This window comes from Myxine glutinosa, unplaced genomic scaffold (genome assembly GCF_964187855.1).
Source record: "Myxine glutinosa unplaced genomic scaffold, kmMyxGlut1.1 SCAFFOLD_1180, whole genome shotgun sequence".
In the NCBI taxonomy this organism is placed as follows: domain Eukaryota; kingdom Metazoa; phylum Chordata; class Myxini; order Myxiniformes; family Myxinidae; genus Myxine; species Myxine glutinosa.
In genome coordinates, this window is record NW_027617275.1 from 72,929 (window position 1) to 98,451 (window position 25,523).

The window sequence follows — 25,523 nt, forward strand, 5'->3', positions numbered from 1 at the left end:
CCCTTGGTCACACTCTTACGATGCGCAGGGATACGGTGTACCTATTCTAAATCGGGAACACACCGGGATCATTCATCTCAGCAAGCTGGTACTCAATTTGCCGACCTAGGAAGGATGACAGGCTGAGTCAACCCCCCTGGTGTTAATTTAACGATCGACCGGGATTCAAACCCAGGATCCTCGGATCCCAAGCCGGCACCCTAACCGCTAAGCCAACACCAGGCTTTAACATTTAACAGGCCAAGCCAACAACACCAGGATTTAACATCTTAAATGTTAAACGAAATAGTATAACATTTTACATGGTTGTAAATTAGAATTCAAATGTTCGCAAATTAGTTAATTGTATTGTGATAAATAAAATGGTCTTGAAACTAAATATATGAATGTCCATACAAAGGTCAAGATTCCCTGGGCTCCAAGGTGTCTGCAATCCCTATCGCTTGTGCATGACACAACCTTTGGTCTACTGCGGCATTATTCAAACATTGCATCTGCTGTGGCCTTGATGATGAGATAATCGGTCGTGTTCGAGACTATAAAATTGAGAAAAGAGGGATGAAAGAGTGAAGGTGGGCAGAGAGTCTCGATTTTGGTGGTTTCACCAGAAGAGGGTTGCTGGCAGATCTTGTGTGTGCTGCAGGAAAATTTGGGGGACAGAGCACAGACAGAGCAGGGTGAGCTAGGCCGGAGAGGAGTCGGTAGAAGACAGAAAGACCACCAACCTACCTGTGGTGAGAGAGTGAAAGAAAGGCCCTTAGAATCAGCTTCATCACAGGAGATTCCAATGATTCTGAAAGCTTTGGTTTCAACAGCGTGAAGCCGAGCTAGGTGTGAGGCAGGAGCACCAGCCCAGAGGGTACACCAGTATTCCATTGAGCTACAGATGAAAGCCTTGCATGTGGTGGGGAGCTTAGAAGTGCCCAGAAAGGACTTCACACGAAGGAGGATGCCCAGACTGGCTTTGGAGGCCAGCTTGGAAATGTGGTTTTCCCAGGAAAGATCATGGCAGATAGTGAGACCCAAAAGATTGAGTGACAGAACTTCTTCAAGAGGATTGTTCAAAAAGTAGATGGGAGGATTGTCCAGACAAAGACCGGGTTGTCCGGTCTTTACGGAGAGACAAAGTAAGAGTTTGAGATTTGTCAGGATTGCTAGGTGTGAGGTGAAAGACATGTTCCATTTGTTTGACTTGTCTGTGATATTGTCCAGATCTGCAGAGTGAATAGGCTGCTGCCTGCCGATCTGAGGGTTGAGATATGGAGTGGCAGAGAGCCAAACACAGGCAAATCCTTGAAGAGATCATGCTTCAGGGTGCAAAAAACAATAGACTGTTGCGAAGATTTACGCTCCAACAGGACAATGACCCCAAGCATACAGCCAAAGCAACATTGGAATGGCTTCAGAACAAGAACATGAAAGTCCTTTAGTGGCCCAGACTTTAATCCCACTGAAAATCTATGGAAAGACTTGAAGATTGCTGTTCACCGACATCCCCCATCCAACTTGACAGAGCTTGAGTAAATCTGCAAGGAAGAATGGGAGAAACTCCCCAAATCCAGATGTGCAAAGATGACACAGACATACACAAGAAGACTCGAAGCTGTAGTCACTGCCTGAGGCGCTTCTACGAAATATTAACTCAAGCGGTTGAATACTTGTGTAAACTAGATATTTCTGAATTTCATTTTCAATTATTTTGTAAGAATTTCTATTTTTTTAAATCCACTTTGACATTATGGGGTATTATGTGTAGATCAGGGTCAAACTATCTCATTTTAATCAATTTTAAATTCAGGCTGTAACACAAAAAATGTGAAAAAGTCCAGGGGTGTGAATACTTTCTGAAGGCACTGTGTATTTCCTTTTGTTGTAACGAATAATTAAATCAATGTTCATTAAAAGTATTGAAAGGGTCTTAAAGGTAAGTGGTCTTAAGGGTCTTGGGGGTCTGCAGAATCTGGGAGTTTAATGGGTCTAAAGGGTCTTACCAGTGGAAAGATATTTTGATCTTCAGGATATTTTGGGTCTTTTGGGTATTTGGGGTCTTGGTTGTCTGAAGAGTCGTGGGAGACTTAAAGGGTCTTCAAAGGTCTAAGAGGTCTCAGCAGTCTAAAGGTTCCAGCATTCTAAAGGTCTCATCAGTGGTGGTAAATATGGCCAGGTGTTCTAATAAAGTTGTATTGAATCTTTCTACCTTCCCATCAGTTATGCTTCAGTGGGGTCATTTCAGTTTTCCTCATTAATCAGATGAGCACACATTTTGTTAATACTCAAAATTTTTACCCTGGTCGTTGTGCAGTTTTTCAGGAATCATATGTATGAAAGCTTGTTCCTGGCATGTGATCCCTGAAGAGCTGCCCATCGACCAGGGTCGATATTTTGAGAAGCACGCCGACACTAGTACACACACCACAACTGAAATGTTGACCATGAACCCTTACAATCACACAAACATTTGCCAATAGGCCCTGAGCAACAAGGGGACACATGCCACACATCCACTACAGTTAATAAGTTATATATATATTGTCACGCAACTCCGATTAACACCAGAGTTGCGGATGCCGATTACGAAGGCTTTAACTCCCGAGGCGGAAGCTCAATAGCGGATTCCAAAATCTAAGCGCGCGGAATGGAGGGAAACGGCAAGAGCACCGCAGCGTTATTTATTAAAACCAAACACCCGGTAAACTGCGTTCAGATATGTACAAAAATAATATAAGGATTTATTCAAATGAAAAAAAGGCAATACAGGAAAATGCGCGCCGATAATAAATATCCTAATCGGGATCCCGCACACCAGACTCAACAGGACAAGGGATGAATTAACGAAAAGAACACGTCGTGTAATTGTGAATTGTGGTGTGAGCTTATCTGTCCCGTCGTCTTGTCCCCACTTGGCTCCAAGCTCCGCCGCACACCACGAGGTCCCTCGCTCCCGCACTACAGCACCGCGAAGGCCCAAGCCAACGCCCACTCCAGGCCCCTCGTCGACCACCCACGAGGTCCCTGCACCACTTCAGGCTCCAGAAGCACCGAGCACTGCTCCAAGCACCATGCGTCCAATGCACCAAAAGCACCACGCGTCCAACGCAGGCTAGCAAAGAACCCCAAAACTCGAGCAAGAGCTGGATGTGCAAGAGGACGTGCTGCGCAAACACGAACCGGATGTGCTCTCTCGAAGATGTCGTTCGGCCCGCCCTGATATAACCTGGCCGGTGACGTCAGCCTTGGCACGCTACCAACCAGCAACTTCCACCAAACCTTCCAGCTTCGCGCCTCCCGCACTCGTTGGCTGGAGGTTCACGCCTAGCACGCTGACCAATCACAGGCCCATAGCATGGTAATAGCTCGTGCTACTCGATGTTCCTAGGCCGCCGGAGGTGTAGTGGTGGCGGCCATCATCGGCGGTGTCCTGGCATGGTTTCTTTGCCTGTTCCTTTCGAAGTCATTGTCAGGGAAGGGAATTATTTACTGTTGCGCTAGGGACCTAATTAAGTGTCTATGTGGTCTGCAGTGCCATAATGGACAAAGGCTTGATGACCAGGTTGGACTCACAGGGGCGTTATCTTTAATCCCTAACTACTTAACACTCGAATCACCTGGTAGATTCACAATTATACACCTTAACTGACAAAACACCTAAACATGGACTTATTACAGGAAGTGTTCCTTATCGCGACATCTCGAAGCATGTTACCTACTCAGATCTACTCCGCTCTACATTTTGCTCTACCCCCAGATATAACACAGCCCCCACCTGGAACCGTAGCTCCTGCGAGGTTCACTGCAGGCGCTACCATTCCAGCCTTAACACTTACTGTCTCACACTTACTTAGCCTATGAAATAAATCAGGAGGGCTGTGGGAAGTGAGTCGGAATACCTACCTACACTTCCTTAACATGCTAAACCCCTTAACCATCATGCAATCAAATATTTACAATGGTCTTCATTGCTCCTGCGGAGGGAGGAAACAAACAACATGCAACACTAACTTAACCACAAACTTAGCCACTTACTCAGAAAATTCCAAAACTCTATAAACATTTTTACATACGCCGGTCTACAGACCGCGTCCCCCGCTGGATGCCACAATACACAACCTTACCTGCGGGGCCATCCCCAATGCACCCCCCTAAAATTTCCAAGGCCCTGTCCAGGTGTTACAGGTGAGTGACATGGCTCGGTGGATTTCACCCACATTCATTCAACACAAACCCCTTAACCACTCATACACATTCCATAACTCGTTACTGCATTTCAAAAATCAACAAAGCACTTACTCAATACACCCCCCTGCAGGACCATGGCATCGATGTCATATACATGTGTGTGCATTCCTCAACTAGGCAACGGGGAGGTATCGCACAAAAAGATGGTGGGGGCGCTTCAGGCTGTGGTGCCCGCAGTCCCAAAACAAGTCAACCGACTTACAAGTTCATTGCCCCCCTCCCCCCCATTTACCTCTTGGCCCCATGACAGCCCAACAGCCCCTTTCCGCCGTTACCTCGCCGGTGAGGGTCTCCACACACACCAGGCTCCTCCGCGGCCTCCTGCTTCAGCGCAGCAACACGGGTCACCGGGGGACATCCTCACCCCGCGGCGCCCAACCAGACCCTCCACCGATGAGCTCCAATTTCCAGGTACCACCGGCTGCCAGGGGTAATTGCCGCAGAGGGGGGCCGCAGGCATCGCTCCTCAGAGCTTGATCCGTACCTGTGGACACACACACCTTCCCCACCCACAAGACCCCAAAACACACTTCCTCCCCCACTGCCATTCAATTCTCAACACAACTCAGCACAATTCCAAAGATGATGGTGGTACAAAAGATGTTTCACAAGGTTTGCCATGGCCTGCTACATGTGAAATCCCCTATTCACATTTGCCATTGCACATTTCCACAACCACATTTCAAAACTCAATAATCATCACTCACTCTCCAGTTTCATTTCCAAACTCATGACCACATGAAAACACATAACCATTACACAAAAACATACGCCACCCACAAGACACTGTGTGGCCCCCATTCCATCCCCTCACCGGCCATGTCATCACTCTCACCCGCCTCCCAACTCCAAATTACATGTCCCCAAAATTTCCCTAAGCAAGTCCTGCAGCCTGGGACAGTAACCATCAAGGCCTTACCTCTACCTTGATGTACAGGTAACTTCCGGTTGGTCAGGTCCAAAGTGGAATCCACCCTTCACAATCCCAAAATTTATCATTGGGCCTACCAAATTTCACCAAATTTCTCTTTTGTCCCCACTACACTGGCAGGTATGTGGATCCGCATTAAACAGTGCTCATCACTACACAACTACCAGTGGCCAAGACAGCTCTGCAGCTCTACCGTGCAAGGGTCATCGGGACAAGGTGAGCAGTCAAAACGCCAACATGGCCCATGAGTGTCCATAAGGGTGCGACCCACCATCCATCCTTCAGCCCCCCTGCGAGGAACACAGCTGCACCAGCCCCAGCTGGTCAATGTGGTGAGCATATGCTGCCACAACACACACTACCGCACACACAACCTCGGCCCTGGGGGAGACGGTCGCAGTGCGTGGCATTCCCCTCACGTCACCTACGCCGCCCTCTCGTCCCCCAGTCCACAGAACCACAGCCCCCCAAAGTGTTTACCCACACTTGACCACACCAAGGTCCAGTCAACAGCCATGCTCCACCAGGAGACCCACCAAAAAGACATGGTCCACACCCCTCGGACACCCAAAGCACCACGTTGACCCTCAACTACACAACTGCATCCCCATGATCCCGCATCCCATATATCAGCACAGTTGCCCCCGCAACCAGTTGAAGGCTGTGTCCTGCTACCCTATTAATTTTATCACAGCCTCCAACACTTTGATCAATAATGGCGTCACTGTACAGTGTCCACAATTTCTCTTCACAAAATTCACCCCTTAATTTACATCTAACCCCAGATTACCCATGCCAAACATTTTTCCACATTTCACTAACCTCACCAAAGAAAGATGCTTTGCCATACACCTGCCAGCCGAGCATGGCCCATATGCTCGGCTCGTTACACATTCCAAATGCAACAACCCCATGGCTCTCTTCCCAAACCGAGAGTCCATAAATCATAACGGAGCATCTGTGGAAGGTCACTCTCACACCATCACGTTCCACAGATGCCCCAATGGTTGTCCGGCAAGCTATCTCATTCCTGTCCATTCGGTTCGACCTGTATCCATAGCCCAGCACAACATGTCAGGTCACCACATGCTGGCTGTCTCAGAATCTCAGGAGGAGGGTGCCAGGCCGCATGCCCGGGTGGTCACTACATCAGGCCCAAGCTGGCCGTCCGCGGTGCCACCACCAAAGCGCGACCCACAACACCTCCCCCTAGTGGTCCTCAATATCTGCCATCCCAGGCTTGAGACCACCTCGAACCTCCTGGAGGTCTTAACCCCCACCATGGTCCGGTGACCCTGTCGGCCCGAGCCACCAGCTCGGACGGTGCCCCAACGGACAAGGGACGCCACACTCCACCAGACCCCCCGTGGGGCCCAGGTCGTACCTCGACACCCAAGGCTGGACCCCACGTCCTAATGTCGCCAGCACAGCCCCCCAGCTGGCTGGAATACCCAAATTTTGAAAGGGGCAACTTTTCCCCGAGGCCATCACCCATGACCTCGCCATGTCCAAATCACGCAGCCTGGGGACCAACCCCAACCAAGGCTGCTCCAAATCACATTCCCATTTTAATTTAATTTTAAATTTCCTTTTACAAATTTTTATTCGCCATCCCAAACCGCAGCTGCAGGTAACAACCTCTACTACCGGTTGTTCTGCCCCTCCCTGCAGCTGGTCCAAATTCCCTACGGGGACCAAATCTTCGGAGGCTCTATCTCCCGATCCTCCAAGGTCCAAATCCAGCCCGGAGTCAAAACACTCCCCCAGCTGGGCATCCAATTTTGGAGCCTCCTGTTCCCAATTGTTGTGCACGGTGAGGGTCCCCAAGGTCAGCACAACCACCTCCTCGGACCGTCTCACCTCTTCCCCCAATCTCCTTTGGGCCTGGTCAAACCCTACCTCCATGGGACTGTCCCAGGTCCCCAGCCGCTGAATCACATCATCCTCATCCTCATCATCATTCCCACAAATCATTTCTGGACCCGCCAGGCTTTGATCAATATCCCCAATAAATACCCGGTCCGGCTCCCTTGCACGGACCCCCAATAACTCTACCCCCTCTTGCTCCGCACCACCGCCCTGGTGCTGCACCATTTCAAATTCATCCCCCGGTTGGGGTGTTGTGGCATCCACCCGGTCCCAACAAACCTCCAGGCCAGGTGGGAAACATTCCCTATTACAATTCTCACATTCGGTCTCCCCATCTACCTGTAAATTTCCTACCCTCCCTTCCTCATTTCCTTCATTTGCCATTCCCGGTGCAATTCCCAATTTGCCACCCCCCCCCCCCCCCCCCCCGTTCAGATTCAAACCCGACCACTTTTGGCTTCTCCTGTGCCCTGCGTGAATCATTCTTTTGTTCTTTCATTATTTCATTCGTTTGTTTGTTCACATGGGGTTTCTGTTTCTTTAATCTGGGCCTTCTTTCGTTTACTACCCCCTCTCATTATCACCCTCATTTCTTCACGATGGACATCCATTTCGTCACTCAATCCCCCAATTTGATTTCCCATCCCTTCAATTTTATTACTCTGAGCATCCATTTTATTTTCCAACCCACTTTTCATTTCCCGCATTTCGCCCTTCAATTCCTTACTGGTTCGCTCACTGCTCTCATTTATTAAATCCCTCATAAATTTAATTAAGGCCTAGTAGTCTCTGGAGGCCGTCCTTCCGGCGGGGGAAGTTCCAACGCTATCCTCCATTTCCCCCATTTCCGGCTCACTCCCTACACTGACGGAAGCCTCGCTACGCACCTCCATTTTGTCGACCTCCGACATCCGCTTTTCGGAAGGTCGTTGCCCGCACGCGTATTTATTCCAATTCCAAAAAAACCCAATTTAAATTTGACGAAGACGCGATATCACGCTCCGTATGTCCAATCGACTATTAAATTTCTCCGCCAGGCCAAATAAAAATTTTGCGTTCTAACGTCGGGTGCAATGTATGCCCGACCTTGTCGATGTCTCGCCGCGGAAAAAAAAATTTGTCCGACGGGTTCGAATCCTACACTCCTGACACCAAATGTCACGCAACTCCGATTAACACCAGAGTTGCGGATGCCGATTGCGAAGGCTTTAACTCCCGAGGCGGAAGCTCAATAGCGGATTCCAAAATCTAAGCGCGCTGAATGGAGGGAAACGGCAAGAGCACCGCAGCCTTATCTATTAAAACCAAACACCCGGTAAACTGCGTTCAGATATGTACAAAAATAATATAAGGATTTATTCAAATGAAAAAAAGGTAAGACAGGAAAATGCGCGCCGATAATAAATATCCTAATCGGGATCCCGCACACCAGACTCAACAACAGGACAAGGGATGAATTAACGAAAAGAACACGTCGTGTAATTGTGAATTGTGGTGTGAGCTTATCTGTCCCATCGTCCTGTCCCCACTTGGCTCCACGCTCCGCCGCACACCACGAGGTCCCTCGCTCCCGCACTACAGCACCGCGAAGGCCCCAGCCAACGCCCACTCCAGGCCCCCCGTCGACTGCCCAAGAGGTCCCTGCACCAATTCAGGCTCCAGAAGCGCCAAGCACCGTTCCAAGCACCACGCGTCCAACGCACCAAAAGCACCACGCGTCCAACGCAGGCTAGCGACGAACCCAAAAACTCGAGCAAGAGCTGGACGTGCAAGAGGACGTGCTGCGCAAACAAGAACCGGATGTGCTCTCTCTAAAATGTCGTTCGGCCCGCCCTGATATAACCTGGCCAGTGACGTCAGCCTTGGCATGCTACCAACCAGCGACTTCCACCGAACCTTCCAGCTTCGTGCCTCCCGCACTTGTTGGCTGGAGGGTTTGCGCCGAGCACGCTGACCAATCACAGGCCCGTAGCAAATTGGTAATAGCTCGTGCTACTCGGTGTTCCTCGGCCGGAGGTGTAGCGGCGGCGGCCATCATCGGCGGTGTCCTGGCCTGGTTTCTTTGCCTGTTCCTTCCGAAGTCATTGCCAGGGAAGGGAATTATTTAATGTATATATATATATATATATATATATATATATATATATATATATATATATATATATATATATATATATATATATATATATATATATATATATACACACAGTGTATGAATATACTTTCCGACACAATTGCAGTCTGTGACAACACAGAACTTCTTTCTGCGTAAAGCAGTGTCGTCCACTACAATACTTACTGTAGCATCAGTCAGCCAACATGGCTTTAAAAGCCATTTTGCACAGGACTGTCCACCTACTCCCTGGGGAAAAGAATTAATCCATGGAAGTGGCTCTCTCGCCATAATTCGCATAGAATGCATTTGCCCCAGCAGATGAGATGTCAGGCCATAAAGTGATGGAGTATATACAACTAGCATCTCTGAACCATGTACCTCACGAAACGGCCTCCAAGCTCGTCTCCCGAGGAGATTCCACTCCGTACTGATGGAAACCTTTCATGCTATCTTCATGTTTTATCACAGTGTATTTTTTAGGTAGCACTTCGTTCTTGATTAGTTGGCATTTGCAAGTCACTTATTTTCACCTGCTGGGCCATTGTTTGGAACCCACAGGAAAATTAAGTTTGAAAATATTATGCACAAAACGAAAGACAGAGGGAATGGCCAATCAGCATACGGCAAAATTCTTCCAATCATGGAATGATCAGGGAATTTGATCCAATGATGCTGAGTATGGGCAATGCCAAAGACCGAGGAAATGCGTACCAAGTTTTATCTGTATTATAAAACAGGAGGTTGCGTAAAACAGGAGGTTGTGTAAAACAGGAGGTTGCGGTTGCGGAGGCTTGCGTACCAAGTCTGACTCTTTATCTGTATATTCCAACTTCTTTCCTGGAAGTCCTGGCAGTGTCCATATGTTTTATACCTCTCCCACTGCCCCCTTCCCACGCCCCCCCCCCCCCCAAAGCCCTCGCCCTCTCTCAGATCTCTCCATGTCTCCATGTCTCTCGGTCCCTGCTCTCAAATGTTGTGTTTGTGTCCTTCCCCCTCTCTCCCCATCTTGTCTACCGCTCCCTATGTTATATGTTTTATGTGTCGGTTTGTCTTTCTGTGTGATTAATGTTCGCTCTTTCACGAGCCTCGATATTGTATACAAAAAAAAAAAAAAAAAAAAAAAAAAATAAAGGAGTGTTTGTCTGTCTATCTGTCTGTCTGTCACCAAACGACTTCCTCAATTTTGGGGCTAGCCCCACCAAACCTTCTTTGGAACATTTTGGGGTCCCAGCGGATGATGTAAGGTAGGTAGGACGTTTCATGAATTCCTCAATAAAATTATGATTTTGAAATTGACTCGATGCGAACCTGCCCCGTATCCGGGTGAACACATGACGACGACGAACACATGACAATAATGAGCTAGTTTGATAATATCTCAAAACAATCATCATTTAACACAGTATTTTGTTATAGTATCAATATGCGATTTGAATGATGCCGTTTGGAATTGAGAATACAATTATGATTTTGAATTTCCAACCGTACGGAACTGCTCCATATCTGGATGTAACATCAGCACGGATTTAAATATTTGTTAATATCACGAGTGTTCGTTAGTTTATTTTTTATATTAATGCTATTTAATTTGTGATTGGAGTTCTGCTGTTTGGAACGAAAATAGAGATATCGAGTTCAAATGAATGAGGAAATGACATGAGGGTTTCTACTTTCTAACCGTGACATTCGCGGGTTGCTATATGCAGATTCGCCATTGACTGGGTATAGAACCATTCAAACTGATCTGTTTTTCATGCAAGTCCTTCACGAACCTGCTCTCCATGCTTGATGTTCGACTACAGGTGGCACAGGAATGTGGAATTTATTGGTTCATGGTTTCTCATTTGCCGTTTTTTTAACCTAAGCCTTTCTCGAACCTGCTGTCCATGTCTGACGTGCGACTGAAGGTGGCACAGGAATTTGGAATGTATTCCTTCTGTGGTTTAGCATTCACCATTTCCGCATTGTTTGCTTGCTTCCGGGTCCCACCCGTGCATAGCACGGGTACCTCGCTAGTAACGAATAATCATACAGCAAGCAAGATGCCCACATACATAACACAGGCAAGAATGGTGTAATTGGTGTATTGTATGTAGTTTACACAGATTATTGTTTGGGGCTATTCCACACAATATAATAAACCTGGAAGTTTCAATTCCAAATGGTGCAGCAAAGCCAATAATCGAAAAATATATCTTTCCAATTATTGAAGAAACAAGTGTGCAGATGAGCTTGATGGGGAGATTGGTAAAACGCCGGCTGAAGTGGGCTGGACACTTGGTGCAGATGGCGAAAGAGAGAATGGCAGAGAGGGGATAAGTTGAGGGAGCAAGGCAGGAGGAAAAGAGATAGACCGCGGTTGAGATGGGAAGATTGTGCGAAGGGAATAGATGGAGATGGAGATGGAGATGACGATGAAGATGAAGATGAAAATGAAGATGAAATAACAGAATACGCATTTTTGAAGCGTACCAGCAGACTGAAATATTGGTTAAAACTGGAGCCTACGAGCCTAGAATTATAGAGTAAGCTACCGGTACGCTAGCTACATTGACCTAAGGAGGACAGTATTGGACACTGCTCAGCTACTTTCCTATTCAATCTCCAGATGCTGCATGACGTCATTGCCGGGCAAAGAAGGGGGCCCGGCGATGACGCGCACCGCAAGCGAGTAATTAGTCTTCACTCCGTTTGTTTTCTTTGTTTGTTAGTTTGTTTGTTTTTGTCTGGACGATATCTCAACCATCCTTTGAGCTGGGAAGCTGAAATTTGGGCACAATAGTGAGCAAGCGCTTTGGCAAAAACGATATGTTTACACTGCGCTCGAAAAGCGAAAATCAGGGTTAGGCATTCGGTTATGTAGTGTGTATGTGTGGCGTACGTGCGTGCGTCTGCATTTTTCAAATTCATTTTCTCGGCTGTTGTTGGTTTGAATGCTGTTGGTCCAATTGACACGAAATTTTACCATATGTGTGCCTCCAACTGTGGAATTGTTTTATTCATAATTATGACATCATATGTCACATGGTATGGACACCATCTTGGAAAAACGTTACACCTCTATATCTCTGAAACCGCTTAATGAAAATAATTGAAACAAGGCTCATTGTCAAGTACTCCCCATAGGGAATAAGATAAATTAATGATGTCATCAGTGCCTTCATTATGTCATCAGTGCCTTGTTATTCAACAAGTATCAAATAATAATAATACACACTTCATCCGATCAGTATGAATTTTTTTTCTCTGCAACCGTTGGTCAGTTGGACATAAAATTTTGACTATAGGAGCGCTTCCTCCTGTGGGATATTTTAATGATACTTATGACGTCATGGGCCACATCGTACAGCCTCCATCTTGGAAAAACCGAAAAATGTTGAACCTCCATATCTCCAAAACCACTCCATGGAAAGATTGAAACGTAACTCATTCTAAAGAACTCCGCATGGGGAATAAGTGTTGTTAACGATGGCGTCATTGGTGCCTTAATTATGACGCCATAATTCTACAGGGACAGCGCTTGGTCTGATCAGTTTGAAATTTCTGGAGCGTGATCTCAACAATGTATTAGAAAATATAAATTTATGATGTCATCGCTCACGTGGTCTAGCAGCCATATTGGATTAAAGAAGAAAAAAAAAGGGTAAGTATTCTATGAATACCATCTAGTTTATTTTTTGATTCATCAATTAATTGATTAATTACTTAATTATTATCCATTTATTCAGTAATTATTTATTTTCTTTCTTATCTGGGTAATATCTCAGGCACCTTTTGAGCTAGGAAGTTGATATTTGGACAACAGTGATCAAGTGATTTAGCTGTAAAGGGCATTTTGATTTATGAATGAATCTTTTAACTATTTACTGATTAATCCATGAATTATTTTTTAATTAATTGCTCTCAAAAAGTTAGATTCGGATGAAACACTGGTGATTTAGGTATGCTATTAGTCAGGTAAGAAATTGATTATTTTACGATTTTTTTTTTTTTTTTTTTCCGCAATGAATCAAGCAATTATTGTACACCTGTCCCTCCGATTACCATATCCATGTGCTGGAGGATATGTTGTTTCTTTCTTTGGCATGGGGGAGGTGTACTTTGAATGTATCTGAACTTGTTCTATATTTATTTGATCTGAAAACTGATTCATCTGTGTTGGACAACTAATCAATATAAAATAACTTGCATGTTATGTGGACACCAATGAAGCCATTTTCACTGCAAACTTTCACCATCTTGTTTAGCAGATGAACTGGCTTACATTACTCGATGAAATTCAGGTCGACACTCAATAAGAATAACGATTTAACTCATGAAATCTGCATAAACAAAGGATATATTGCTAAAAATTGCTGCAAGAAAAACTCCAAATTTGGAGGATGCGTTTAAAAGTGGAAGCAGTGTTAGAATATCAAATATACACCTCGCAGGCGAAACTGCTCCCCATTCACAGCCATGACAGAGAAGGCGTATGAGTCATCTTCACTCGGGGAGATCATGGCACCAGTAAGTTGTATGACTCCACGAGGCTTCTGACCACGTCCTTGCGGCTCAGTCACAAAGTACTCCAGCTCCCCATTTCCCCAATTCAGAACAAAGTACCTGTCACATACAGACAAAAACAAAAAGATGTGCTAACTAAAGTGCTCAGAGGCTCGACTTAAATAACACTTCATATAAATATTAATACTTAAATAAATTTAAAATAAACTTAAATAAATTAATTCATACTTAAATCACTCTTTTTTTTTTTTTTTAAGAAGTTAACATCTTCCTGATCACATAAAAGCACCATCGACACAGAACAGTACAAATGTTTTCATTGCTATTTACATCTCCAGACCTCCAAACCAAGAACAAAAAAACAATCTAACGAGGAAATGAAATAGGTGGAAGGGGCAGGTGTAGTGCAGTCAAAAAGGAAATATGCTTCCCTCAGTTTTACCATTCATATCATCATAGTCATGCTATGTTCTGTTCTGTTCTCCCATGCCATGTTTGTCCAGACCAAACTTGTACATTGGATAGTTCACTACTCATTCTTTGAGAGTGTGCTTATCTCAGAAATGTACGCAGGAACCAACTTGAGTTTCTGTAAGCTTCACTTGGCTAATTCTGGATGGGCATGAGGGTAGAGTAGCAGCTGGAACCCGAATCCTATCCAGTTCCTCCTGATGACTCCATCTTTGCTCTTTACTTATTCGGGATCCTTCTGATGACTCCAATGCAGTATTTGGTCTTTCAGTACCCCAAACATGTGAATCACAATGTAGGGTTAAGCAATTGGCTTACTTTGTCTGTCTGCATGTCTGTAAACGTCAGTTTATGATTAATGACCAACTTAACTTGCTTTTAGTTTTAAATCTCTGCTTATGCAGTTTTAAATCTCGGTATCAGTTACCCTTTAGAAATAGCTTTGACAAATACCCTTCAGAATTACCCTTTCGAAATACCCTTTAGAATTACCCATCTACCAGGCTTAGTGAGCATCACATTATGAGTTGAGCACCGACCTTGTACCAATTCCATCACCTCCTCCTGGGTTTCTCTTTTAGTTTCTGTCCGTCTTTTCTTAATTTCACTCACCTCTTCTTCCACTTCCTCTAATTTTTGCTTCACCTCTTTTATTTCCCGGTGCGTCTCCTCAAGTTCGTCCTCTAAGGCTACCGAGGGTAACTGATAATTTTAATTAATTACAACTTTAAAATACAACTTTTTGCAATATTCAACACATTGCCAAAATATATAAATCTGGTTTTCTTTCATTTGTGACATGTTTTCAAAATGCGTTCGTTCATAAATCGAAGGACTATTGAAACTCTGGGTCAGTCCTCATAAGGTCACGTTTGAATTTCTGCAACTCGCTATCACCAGGCTTGTCGGTTTCTACTCTCAAGCCTTTAACTTATTCAGAATATGGCTGTTAGGCTTGTAGATATCACTCAAACGCTCAAACACCTTACTGGCTTCAAGTACACCAACTGATCTATTTAAAATTCTTCAGAAACAACATGGGTGAGGTCTGCCAGCAGTAAATTTGATTGGTTGAGATAATGTACAATGCCATAATATTTTGTTCAAGTACTGCAAGATGGAAGGTCTATTTATTTGTTGATATTGTTGTGCGAATACCCTCCGGTTAATACCAGGGCTCGGGAATGACCAAACGGATTTAATTGAGGCGACGACCAACTCGGATTCGGTTATAAAACGAGGGAGGAAGAAGTGAAGAAGAAGAGGCGGAAGCGGTTACCGATAGCGATCCAACCACAGCTCAGATCCTGCAGGGGAATTAACTCAACGAACACAAGATTTTGAATGGAAAGGGAAAATAATGCAAGGGATTATTTACAGGGAATCGCGGGACAGGGAAATACGCGCCGGTAATAAAATGTCCTAAATCGGGATCCCGCACACCGACTACCAAATACGAGACAGGGGAATGAATTGCAAAAATAATTGCCCGTCGTGTACGTGTAAAATGTGGTGCGTCTTAACTGTCTGCAGTCTTGTCCACCGTCAAACGCGGCTCCAAGCTCCGGCGCGAGGAAACCCTCCGTCCACTTCGCCCACGTGCTCCGCCAGGCCCGAGCCAACGCCCCACTCCAGGCTCTTCGTCGACAGCCCACGAGGTCCGTTCGCTCACAGCACCAAAAGCACCGAGCACTGCTCCAAGCACCACGAAGATGGTGAACCAACGACCACCAGGACCTCTCAAGACGAAGAGCCAAGAGCCAAGGACGAACAATGACCAGCGAAGGGCCAGCACAACTCAATACCAAGAGCGAAGCCTCAGCACGACGCAATCCAAGTGCGAACCGTCAGCACGACTCAATCCCCCAGAACGAAGCTTTTTGAATCCCGCCAGCGAGTCCTTTTGAAACCTGGCATGTGACGTCAGTTCTGGCGCGTTACCAACCAGAGCATCGTAGCTTCCCGCCGTTTGCCGAACCTCCTCGCGCCTTCCGCGCTGATTCGCTCCAGGTTCGCGCCTTCCGCGCCAAACAATCACAGTCCTCCTGGGCGTGGTTACAGCTCGTCTCACACAATGTTGCTAGGGCAGCTGGTGGTGCGGCTGGCGGCGGCCATCCAGCGGTGCCCCGATCTGGCTTCCTGCCGGTCTTCTTCCAAGGTCATTGTAAGGGAAGGGGAATTATTTAATGTTGCACTAAAGGGCCTATCTAAGTGTTTATATGAGTATGCGTTGCCATAAGGGACAAAGGTTTGGCGACAGGGGGAAACGACGAACAAAGGAATCTTATCCATAATCCCAGTACTATTTAGCATGCCCCGCTCCCTCATAGCGGGGATATCAATACAGCTTACACCGACAACCCGATCTAACATAGAAATTACAGGGTAGATTCCCTATTGCGACAGTCGGATACCTACCGATACAGATCTAACTGGCTCTAGATATTCCTCTACCCAAATTCATAACAATATCTCGCGAGATCTCGGAGACGACATCACGGATTTTCGAAGCTCCACACGGTCTCCACGTTTTCAAAGTTAAGTCCGTTCACAATTGTATTTTGGCGAAACTGTATTTATCTTTCAGTGTGTGAACCTATAGTGTGTCCCTTGGAAGTTTATCGGTGTTTATCTTTCATAAATTAATCGTTTGTTTGCCACGCGGCGTGAGGCCTTGCAGCCTCAGGCTTCCCCCGTCGAAGTTTGTTCCTTCCTTCAGTGGTTTTGCAAGGTATTTTGATTTTCCCTTCTCCCCCAAACTTCACCGAACATCTACTCTTTGTCTAACGTTGTAACCCCCACCACCCCCACCCCCGCCCCCCCCCCCCCCAAAAGAAAAAAAAGAAAAAAAAAAGTTTTATTTCCCTTTCTCCTCGTGTGCTTTTGCCTCTGTCCACGTGCGCTGTCCCGCCCCGCCCCCATTATCCCCTTGCCTTCCACCTTTTGCCCTGTTCAAGTGACTCATGGTTGTCCCTCGAGGCTCCCTCTCCCCATTGGTATGTTTGTGAATATAAGATTGTTCTTCATGGTTCTGTTTAAATATGTTTAAACTTTCCCCTGGAGTGTTTTATTCAGTCGTATATTACAACACGCTGTTTTTCTTCCTATTTAAAAGGCTCCATTCAATTTCCTCTTCAACTCATTCCATTTCAAAATAATACTCAATCTCTTATAATTCTTTCTCACGACATGCTCCAAATTCTCATTCATTCCACCCCTCCTCCATCGTTCTTAAACGGATCGCTAACTTGAAAATCACAACAAACCCAATTTCTCAAAAATGTTCATCTTTCATTAATCATCCACTTTCTAAACTCCCCCCTTGCCCCTCCCCTCCAAATCTCCCCCCTCCTAAACTCTCCCCTTGCCCCTCTGCTCCTAAACTCCCCCCTTGCCCCTCCCCTCCAAACCTCCCCCCTTGCCCCTCCCCTCCTAAACTCCCCCCTTGCCCCTCCCCTCCTAAACTCCCCCCTTGCCCCTACCCTCCTAAACTCCCCCCTTGCCCCTACCCTCCTAAACTCCCCCCTTGCCCCTCCCATTCAAAACTCCCCCCAAACCCCTCCCCTTCAAATCTCCCCCCCAAGCCCTCCCCTTCAAATCTCCCCCCCCCAACCATCCCTCCCAAATTCTCTCTCCTCCCACCTCCTTCTCAAAGCTGCCTCCTCCCCACTTCGTCTCCCTTCTATCTCATACCTCCACCTCCCCAAACCTTCTACTTTCCTCTGCCCCCCCTAAAACAACCCCTCACTGTGCCTCATCCCATCACCACCAAACCTTTCGTCCTCCTCATCCTTCCCTTTCTTGCAACTCTTCTGTAATCTCTGACACACTATCAACTGCTCTTCCTACCTCCCCATCTCATCCTTCATCTGACCCTACCCCTCCCCTCCCCTGTCCTGCACCCGATGCTCCTCCTCTCTCCTCATTAATGGTATGGACCTCAAACATCCGGGGCCTTCGCTCAAACCTGATTGATCTCTCCACTCAGGTTGCTTCTGACAATCCAGATTTGATCTGCTTAACAGAAACTTTCCTCTTTCAAGATATCTCTGATTCCTTAATATCGCTTCCTGGTTACTCCCTCCTCCGGTATGATAGACCTGAGCCTCGTCCTGGTGGTGGGGTAGCTATCTTTATCAAAAACTCTCTTCCTCACTCTCCTTGCACTGCCCTCTCTCCACCCCACCCCCAGGAGTACCTCTGGCTACGGCTTCCTCTCCGCTCCCACCTTTTGTTCATATGTGTTCTGTACCGTCCTCCAAACAGTGATGACTCCATTTACATTTCGCTGTCGGACAACATGGACCAACTTCTATCAACTCATCCAAACTCTCTCTTCCTCATATGTGGTGACTTCAACTGTCATCATGCCAGCTGGCTGGGTGTGGGTTCATCTCTCACCAGAGAGATGGCACCTCAGCAAAGGACTTCTGCGACTCATTGGGACTGACACAATCTGTCAATTTCCCGACCCGGATCTCAGTCAATGGAGTATCTTCTCTTCTGGACTTGGATATGACTATCTTCCCTGCAAATGTCTGCTGCTCTTCTTCTGCTCCAATCGGTTCTTCTGATCATGTGCTTGTTAAAGTGCACATCTCTCTGGCCATTCTCAGAGAGCCTCCTCAGTGCCGACAAGTCTGGCATTTCACTCAGGCCAACTGGCACGGGCTGCAAGCAGCCATCAATCACCTGGCCTGGTCTCCCATCTCTACTGCCTCTGACCTCAATTCTTCCTGGGAATTCTTCCAAAGCAAACTGCTCTCTCTCATGAACAGATTTATCCCATCTCGTCTTCAGTTGTCTTACCCTTCCTCCCGTCCATGGTACACTGAATCATGTGGTGAGGCAGTTGCCCTGAAACAACTTGCCTTTGCCTCTTGGAAGGCAAATCCAACTGAAGGCAATCTCAGTTCCTTCCATCAAGCTCGGAACAAGTGTGCATCTTCCCTCAGGAGTGCCAGGAAGCACCATCTCTCCACACTCAAGATTGAACTCTTAAACCTGTCTCCTTCCTCCAAATCCTGGTGGCATCTGGTCAAATCCGTTTCTGGTGTTTGTTCCCCCTCCATCCCCTCCCTTACCTCAAATGGCGACACAGTTGACACTGCACATGACAAAGCCAAATGCCTCAACTCTGTGTTTGCCTCAAAATCTTGTGTCCCAAACCCATCTCTCTCTGTTTCCACCTTTCCCAGTCGAACCCAACTGCTCCTGGACTCTGTGTCCTTCTCTCCTGACAAGGTGGAGAAGTTTTTGTCAAACCTCGACTCTAATTCTGCAACTGGACCAGACGGCATCAGCCCAAGGGTCCTAAAATCCTGCTCTCCCGCTCTATCTCACCCTCTCTCTGTTCTTTTCAACCTCTCTTTTACTCAAGATCATCTGCCAGCATCTTGTAAATCAGCAAACATTTCCGCTTTACACAAAAAGGTGCAAAAACAGATCCTTGCAACTACAGACCAATCAGCCTGCTTCCAATTGTCAGCAAAGTCATGGAATCCATCATTGCTTCGGATATCAAATCCTTCCTCTTCTCCAATGGCTTAATCTCTGATCATCAATTTGGATTCAGACAAGGTCATTCTACTCTGGACATGTTGCTTCTGCTGTCTCAACAATGGATGGAGGTCCTCAATGCCAAACAGGAAATCAGAGCCGTCTCACTTGACATATCACGTGCCTTCGATACGGTCTGGCACCGAGCTCTGCTCACCAACTCTCCTCCTATGGCATCCATGGAAATCTCCACTCATGGCTTGCGGACTTCCTCTCTGGTCGTAGGCAACGTGTGGCCCTGAATGGATTTCTCTCATTTCCCCTTCCTGTTCTGGCTGGAGTTCCCCAAGGTAGTGTTCTGGGCCCTGTGCTATTTCTGGTCTTCATCAATGATCTCTCCGACTCTCTGGAAAATCCTCTCTATCTCTTTGCTGATGACTCCACTCTCTGCCGCTCTATTCCTCATCCCTCAGATCGGCAGTCTGCAGCCTCCTCACTCTCTGCAGACCTGGACAAAATCAGAGACTGGTCAAACAAGTAGAACATGTCTTTCAATCCTGACAAATCTCACACTCTTACAATGTCTCTCCGAAAGGACTGACTGGAAAACCCTCCCATCTACTTTCTCAACCATCCTCTCCAAGAAGTTCTGTCGCTCAAGCTTTTGGGTCTCACTATCTGCCATGATCTTTCTTGGGAAAACCACATTTCCAAGCTGGCCTCCAAAGCCAGTCGCCGACTGGGCATCCTCCGTCGTGTGAAGTCCTTCCTTGGCACACCTGAGCTCCTCACCACATACAAGGCTTTCATCCGCAGCTCAATGGAATCCTGTTCCCCCCTCTGGGCTGGTGCTCCTGCCTCACACCTAGCTCGGCTTCATGCTGTTGAAACCAAAGCTTTCCGAATCATTGGAATCTCCTGCGATTAAGTTAACTCCGAGGGCCTTTCACTAACTTACCGCAGGCAGGTTGGTGGTCTTTCTGTCTTCTACCGACTCCTCTCCGGCCTTGCTCCCCCAGCTCTCTGTGCTCTGTCCCCCCAATATTCCTTCAGGTCGCACAAGATCTGCCTGCAACCCTCTTATGGTTAAACTGCCAAAATCTAGGCTCTCTGCTCACCTTCACTCTTTCATTCCCCTTTTCTCCCACCTCTGGAACAAACTCCCCCACTCCCTTCAATCACACTCCTCCCACCAGGTCTTTAAAACAGCTGTCCACCACCATCTCTTCTCTTCCCCCATCCAAAACCTTGATCTTTTCTACCCCCGCTAATTCACCACAGATACACTTTCTTTTTTTTCTTTTTTTTAAAATTGAAATTCCAACTTCTTTCCTGGAAGTCCTTGCAGTGTTCATATGTTTTATACCTCTCCCACCTCCCCCCAAGCCCTCCCCCTCCCACATTTCTCCCGATGTCCCTGCTCTCAAAATTTGTGTTTGTGTCCTTCCCCCTCTCTCCCCATCTTGTCTACCGCTCCCCTTATTTTTTGTGTTTTATGTGTCGGTTTGACTTTTTGTGTGATTAATGTTAGCTCTTTCACGAGCCTCGATCTTGTATACAATATATATATATATATATATATTATATACTTTATAAACAGGAATCAAATTCCTGTGAGGGGCTAAGTGTGAAAAAATTCTGACAATGCGGGGCTCGAACCACGGACCTCCGTTGATTACGCGTCAACAGCCCACTGCGCTATTGAGCCAGCTGCAATCTCCTCAGAACCTTTCCACACACACACACACACATATATATATATATATATATATATATATATATATATATATATACAGTGGTACCTCGGCTTACGAGTGCCCCAACGTACGAGTTTTTCGGGATACGAGCCGTCGCTCGGGCGGTTTGTTGCTTTGGGATACGAGCCGAGATCCGATGTACGAGCTCAAAAAATTTATTTTTTTGAATTTTCCGGTTGTGGCTTCCGGTTCCGGTCACGCGGTTATCTTGCCGTGAAAGCATCTCTGCTTGGATATAAAACACGCAATCGTCGAAATACATGAGCGAGGAATCTCCTTGCTCCAGCCGGTGACGTCATCGGCGGGGATCCCCGCCTCCAGAGTGGCTGGTCACGTGACCGCCAAAGCGTGTCGCGCGTGCGGGTATAATGAGCTACACCTGTGGATCACGTGACCACGGAAGCACGCCTCGCTTGAGAGGCATGGCTTTCGGTTTGCGTTTTGCTTTATAAGGCGCGATAAAAGGGCTTTTGAGTGTTAGCGGTTCATGGCGTTGACGGTTCATGGCGGTTCATGGCGGTTGACGGTTCATGACGGTTCATGACGGTTCATGGCGTTGACGGTCAAAAACCCATTACATCAATTTTACCAGGCACTGTACAGTAAGTACAGTGGACACCAAATGCACGGTGGAAGGCTAGAAGTAGAAGATCGTCCAAGACAAGTGAGAATAAGCCATACTTTGGAGGAGATGACGTCATTCGCTGGTCCGATAACCAAAGATGTGGTATAAAAAACCAGGTGAGCTAACAATGCAGCAATGAAGGAATTCGGCCAAGGCACCGGCACACAACGACCTACCTACATCGAAAGACTCAATGCCAATGGTGACAGAAGCCAAGACGGCCGGCTTAAACACCGCCGAAAGACCACGGTGTACCAACTTACGATGCAGAACATCTTGCACTTAATATGACAACAGGTGCCATCCTCTGACGTACCATTACAGGTACAGGTACAGTACACGTGAGCACAGAGCAAAAGTTCACTGAAACCGAGATTAAGAAAAAAGAAAAAACACCTCGTGGTCCGTGCTCGATATCCGAGTTTCAATCTTTTCAAACACATGATGTTCTCGGTCACGGTATCTCCTGCGAGCTGCTTCTCCTTCAACCACACAAACAACAACTTCTCCATATCTTCATGGATAGAGGTCCGGAGCTTTGAAATAATCGTAACGCCCTTGGCTGGCGTTATAGCCTTTATGGACTCCTTCTGCTTCAAAATCGTACATATCGTAGAAGGAGTACGATCGTACTGCCTCGCCAAGTCGACAACACGCACACCTCACCTGGCATGCTCTTCTCCTCTGCTTAATAAAACCAGTTTATTTCTTTACATTCTCTTGTATTATGTACAGTATATACGAGGTCGTGCTTGTTTATACATTATTTGTTATTTATAAAGTACATTTTTGTTATTTAAAAGCACCTAACAAAAAAAATTGGTGTTTTTTTTTTGAGGCTGGAACGGATTAATAGCATTTCAATGCATTTGAATGGGAAAATTTGCTTTGACTTACGAGCGATTTGGCTTACGAGCTCCGTCACGGAACGGATTAAACTCGTAAGCCGAGGTACCACTGTATATATATATATATATATATATATATATATATATATATATATATATATATATATATATATATATATATATATATATATATATATATATATATATATATATATATATATATATATATATATATATATATATTGTTACTGTCGCGGTTAAGATGTTATTTTTGACCGAGCGGTTGGTATGACCGCGACCTAACAGTTCCCCCGATTCTTCCCCAACTCACCCGATTCACCCCAAACTTTGGCCGTATCGCACCGCAGCTGCCCAATCTGGAAAACTCTAAAACGACCGAATGCAAAGAGGAAAAGGAATAAAACGAGAAGACGGACAGAAGAGTAATGGGATTTATTATTTACACATATAATCAAGAAGGAGCAGTCACGATTATGTACAGGGACACGAGACGCAGGTGACAGTGAATTCCTTATACAAGCTTAACTAGAATCCGGGCACTCGGTAGAGCGCATACCTTCGCCGCAGCTACTGTTCTGTACTTGGCATGGGAGTGTATGCGATGTGAAACTTTATGTGAAATGCGATCGATTTTTAAAAATCAGAATTTGAGCAAATCTGTTTCATTCGTCTGTTAATATGCCTCCCCGATTGACAAATCTGCAATTTGAATTTCATTTGAGGTTGAAATGATTGCGGGAGATCGCGTTATAGTGATGACGTCTTGGATGGACATCCTCTTCTTCAGTCGCTCATAACTTTGAGTGAAATACGATCGAGTTAAAAATAGTCAGAATTTGAGCAAATCTGTTTCATTCGTTTGTTAATATGCCTCATCTCTTGACAAATCTGCAATTATAATTTTTTTTGAGGTTGAAATGATCGCGGGAGATCGCGTTATAGTGATGACGTCCTGGATGGACATCTTCTTCTTCAGTCGCTCATAACTTTGAGTGAAATACGATCGAGTTAAAAATAGTCAGAATTTGAGCAAATCTGTTTCCCAAAATCTAATCAAATGTGTCCCGTATAATAACCAATCATCCCACCAAATTTCATGCAATTCGGTTGAATACTTTTTGAGTTATGCGATTAACATACACACACACAGACATACAAATAAATACACAGCGATCAAAACATAACCTTCCGCTTTTGCGAAGGTAATTACCTACCCAGGACAGAACAAACAAAGACGACTCACACGGGGAATTGCAGAGTGGATTGGCTGGAAGGAGGTGTGTGGCTGGAGGGGGAGGACGGCACGGAGCTGGCTGGAGCTTGATCCCGCACGGGACGTCGGGCTGGACCTCGACAGCCGCTGATGCCACCGATCCTGTCGTGTGCGCGGGATCACGGGTCGGATCACGGGTCGGATCACGGGTCGGATCACGGTCAGAGCCGACGCGCTGGTGGGGGGTCTGGCATGACGGGTTCTCTCCTCTCTCTTTTGTTTGTCCAACCACTCTTTCTCCAATGCAACCACTCAACGCAACCACTGAACGCAACCACTGAGCGCAACCACTGAATGCAACCACTGACCACCCCGACGACCAACTCAGCTCTTGTCATGGACCTCTACACGCGCTCTTGCTCTGACGACCCAGCTCTTTCCTTTGTACTCGTCTCTCCTCTGTAAAAGCTCATCTGCCTTGGACCTCCTCTCGTCTCAACGGCTTGGGCTCCCTTTCGTCTGCTGGTAAAAGCTCCTCTCTCTTTGGACACGCCCTGCCTTGGGTTATATAGGCCCCGCCCCTCAACCTTTGCGAACCTCCCCGATCGCTCTTCCTCCGCCCTCTCTAGCCAAACCCCTGGCTCATGGTTGGTCGAGTGGGGCTGGCTCACTCCTCCCCTCTATGACGAGGTGGAGACACGCCTTTCTTCTCCGACCCTGCCTCGTGGTCAATGGCGGTAATTGGAGCGGAGGTAGTTTCTAATCGACGAAAAGGGGGAATGGAGGTTTCGGGAATGGGAATGAAGGGAATCTATCTCTTTCACTTGGTGCAATGGAGTACTTCTATTAATGGGAGACACAGCCTTACCCTAAAACACAGAATAAGATATAACTATTGAACAGGGGTATTCTATGATTGGCTGTGGTGTGGATGCTTTATGGACTAATTATGGGATGCCCTTTGACCTTTACACAGCTCCGGAGGCAGGAGGCGCAGAATAACCAATAATAATAATTCACACAATCAAAAAAATATACAGTCCTCATATCCACAACACTGCACCCTCCTCCTCTTAGGCACGGCCCGGGCCTACAACTTTTATTTAGTGTGACACGTAGGTGTAGTTCCCTCTACTTTTAACCTGACCCTGAGTGCGACAGTTTTAAAACATAACTAAATGTGTCCCGCTGCTCCATTGCACCCTGCCTAACAGACTTACGCCCACAGTTAACCGAATTGCGGAATGGTCTTCAAACTACACACTGACGGTGGGGAGCATTATTTACAATGACGCTATTTTTATTTACAAAACTAACCCAGGACCTGTAATTGTTCTTTCTGGGGGGGAGACAGTCTGCTCTGCATCAATGCACCATGAAAGCACCCAAAAACGCACCAATACACACCCAAGCACCAATCGGTGCAGTCAT

At 46.4% G+C, this 25,523-nt stretch overlaps 1 protein-coding gene across 1 annotated transcript in view; it reads right to left on the reverse strand.

Annotated features, from left to right (window-relative positions):
- Positions 1 to 25,523, reverse strand: part of LOC137431857 (oxysterol-binding protein-related protein 11) — an 85,495-nt gene that overhangs the window by 33,204 nt on the left and 26,768 nt on the right. The window contains exon 2 of the mRNA XM_078769104.1: positions 13,579 to 13,757. Within this exon, the coding sequence (XP_078625230.1) occupies positions 13,579 to 13,757 (179 nt within the window). The remainder of the gene's footprint in view (positions 1 to 13,578; positions 13,758 to 25,523) is intronic.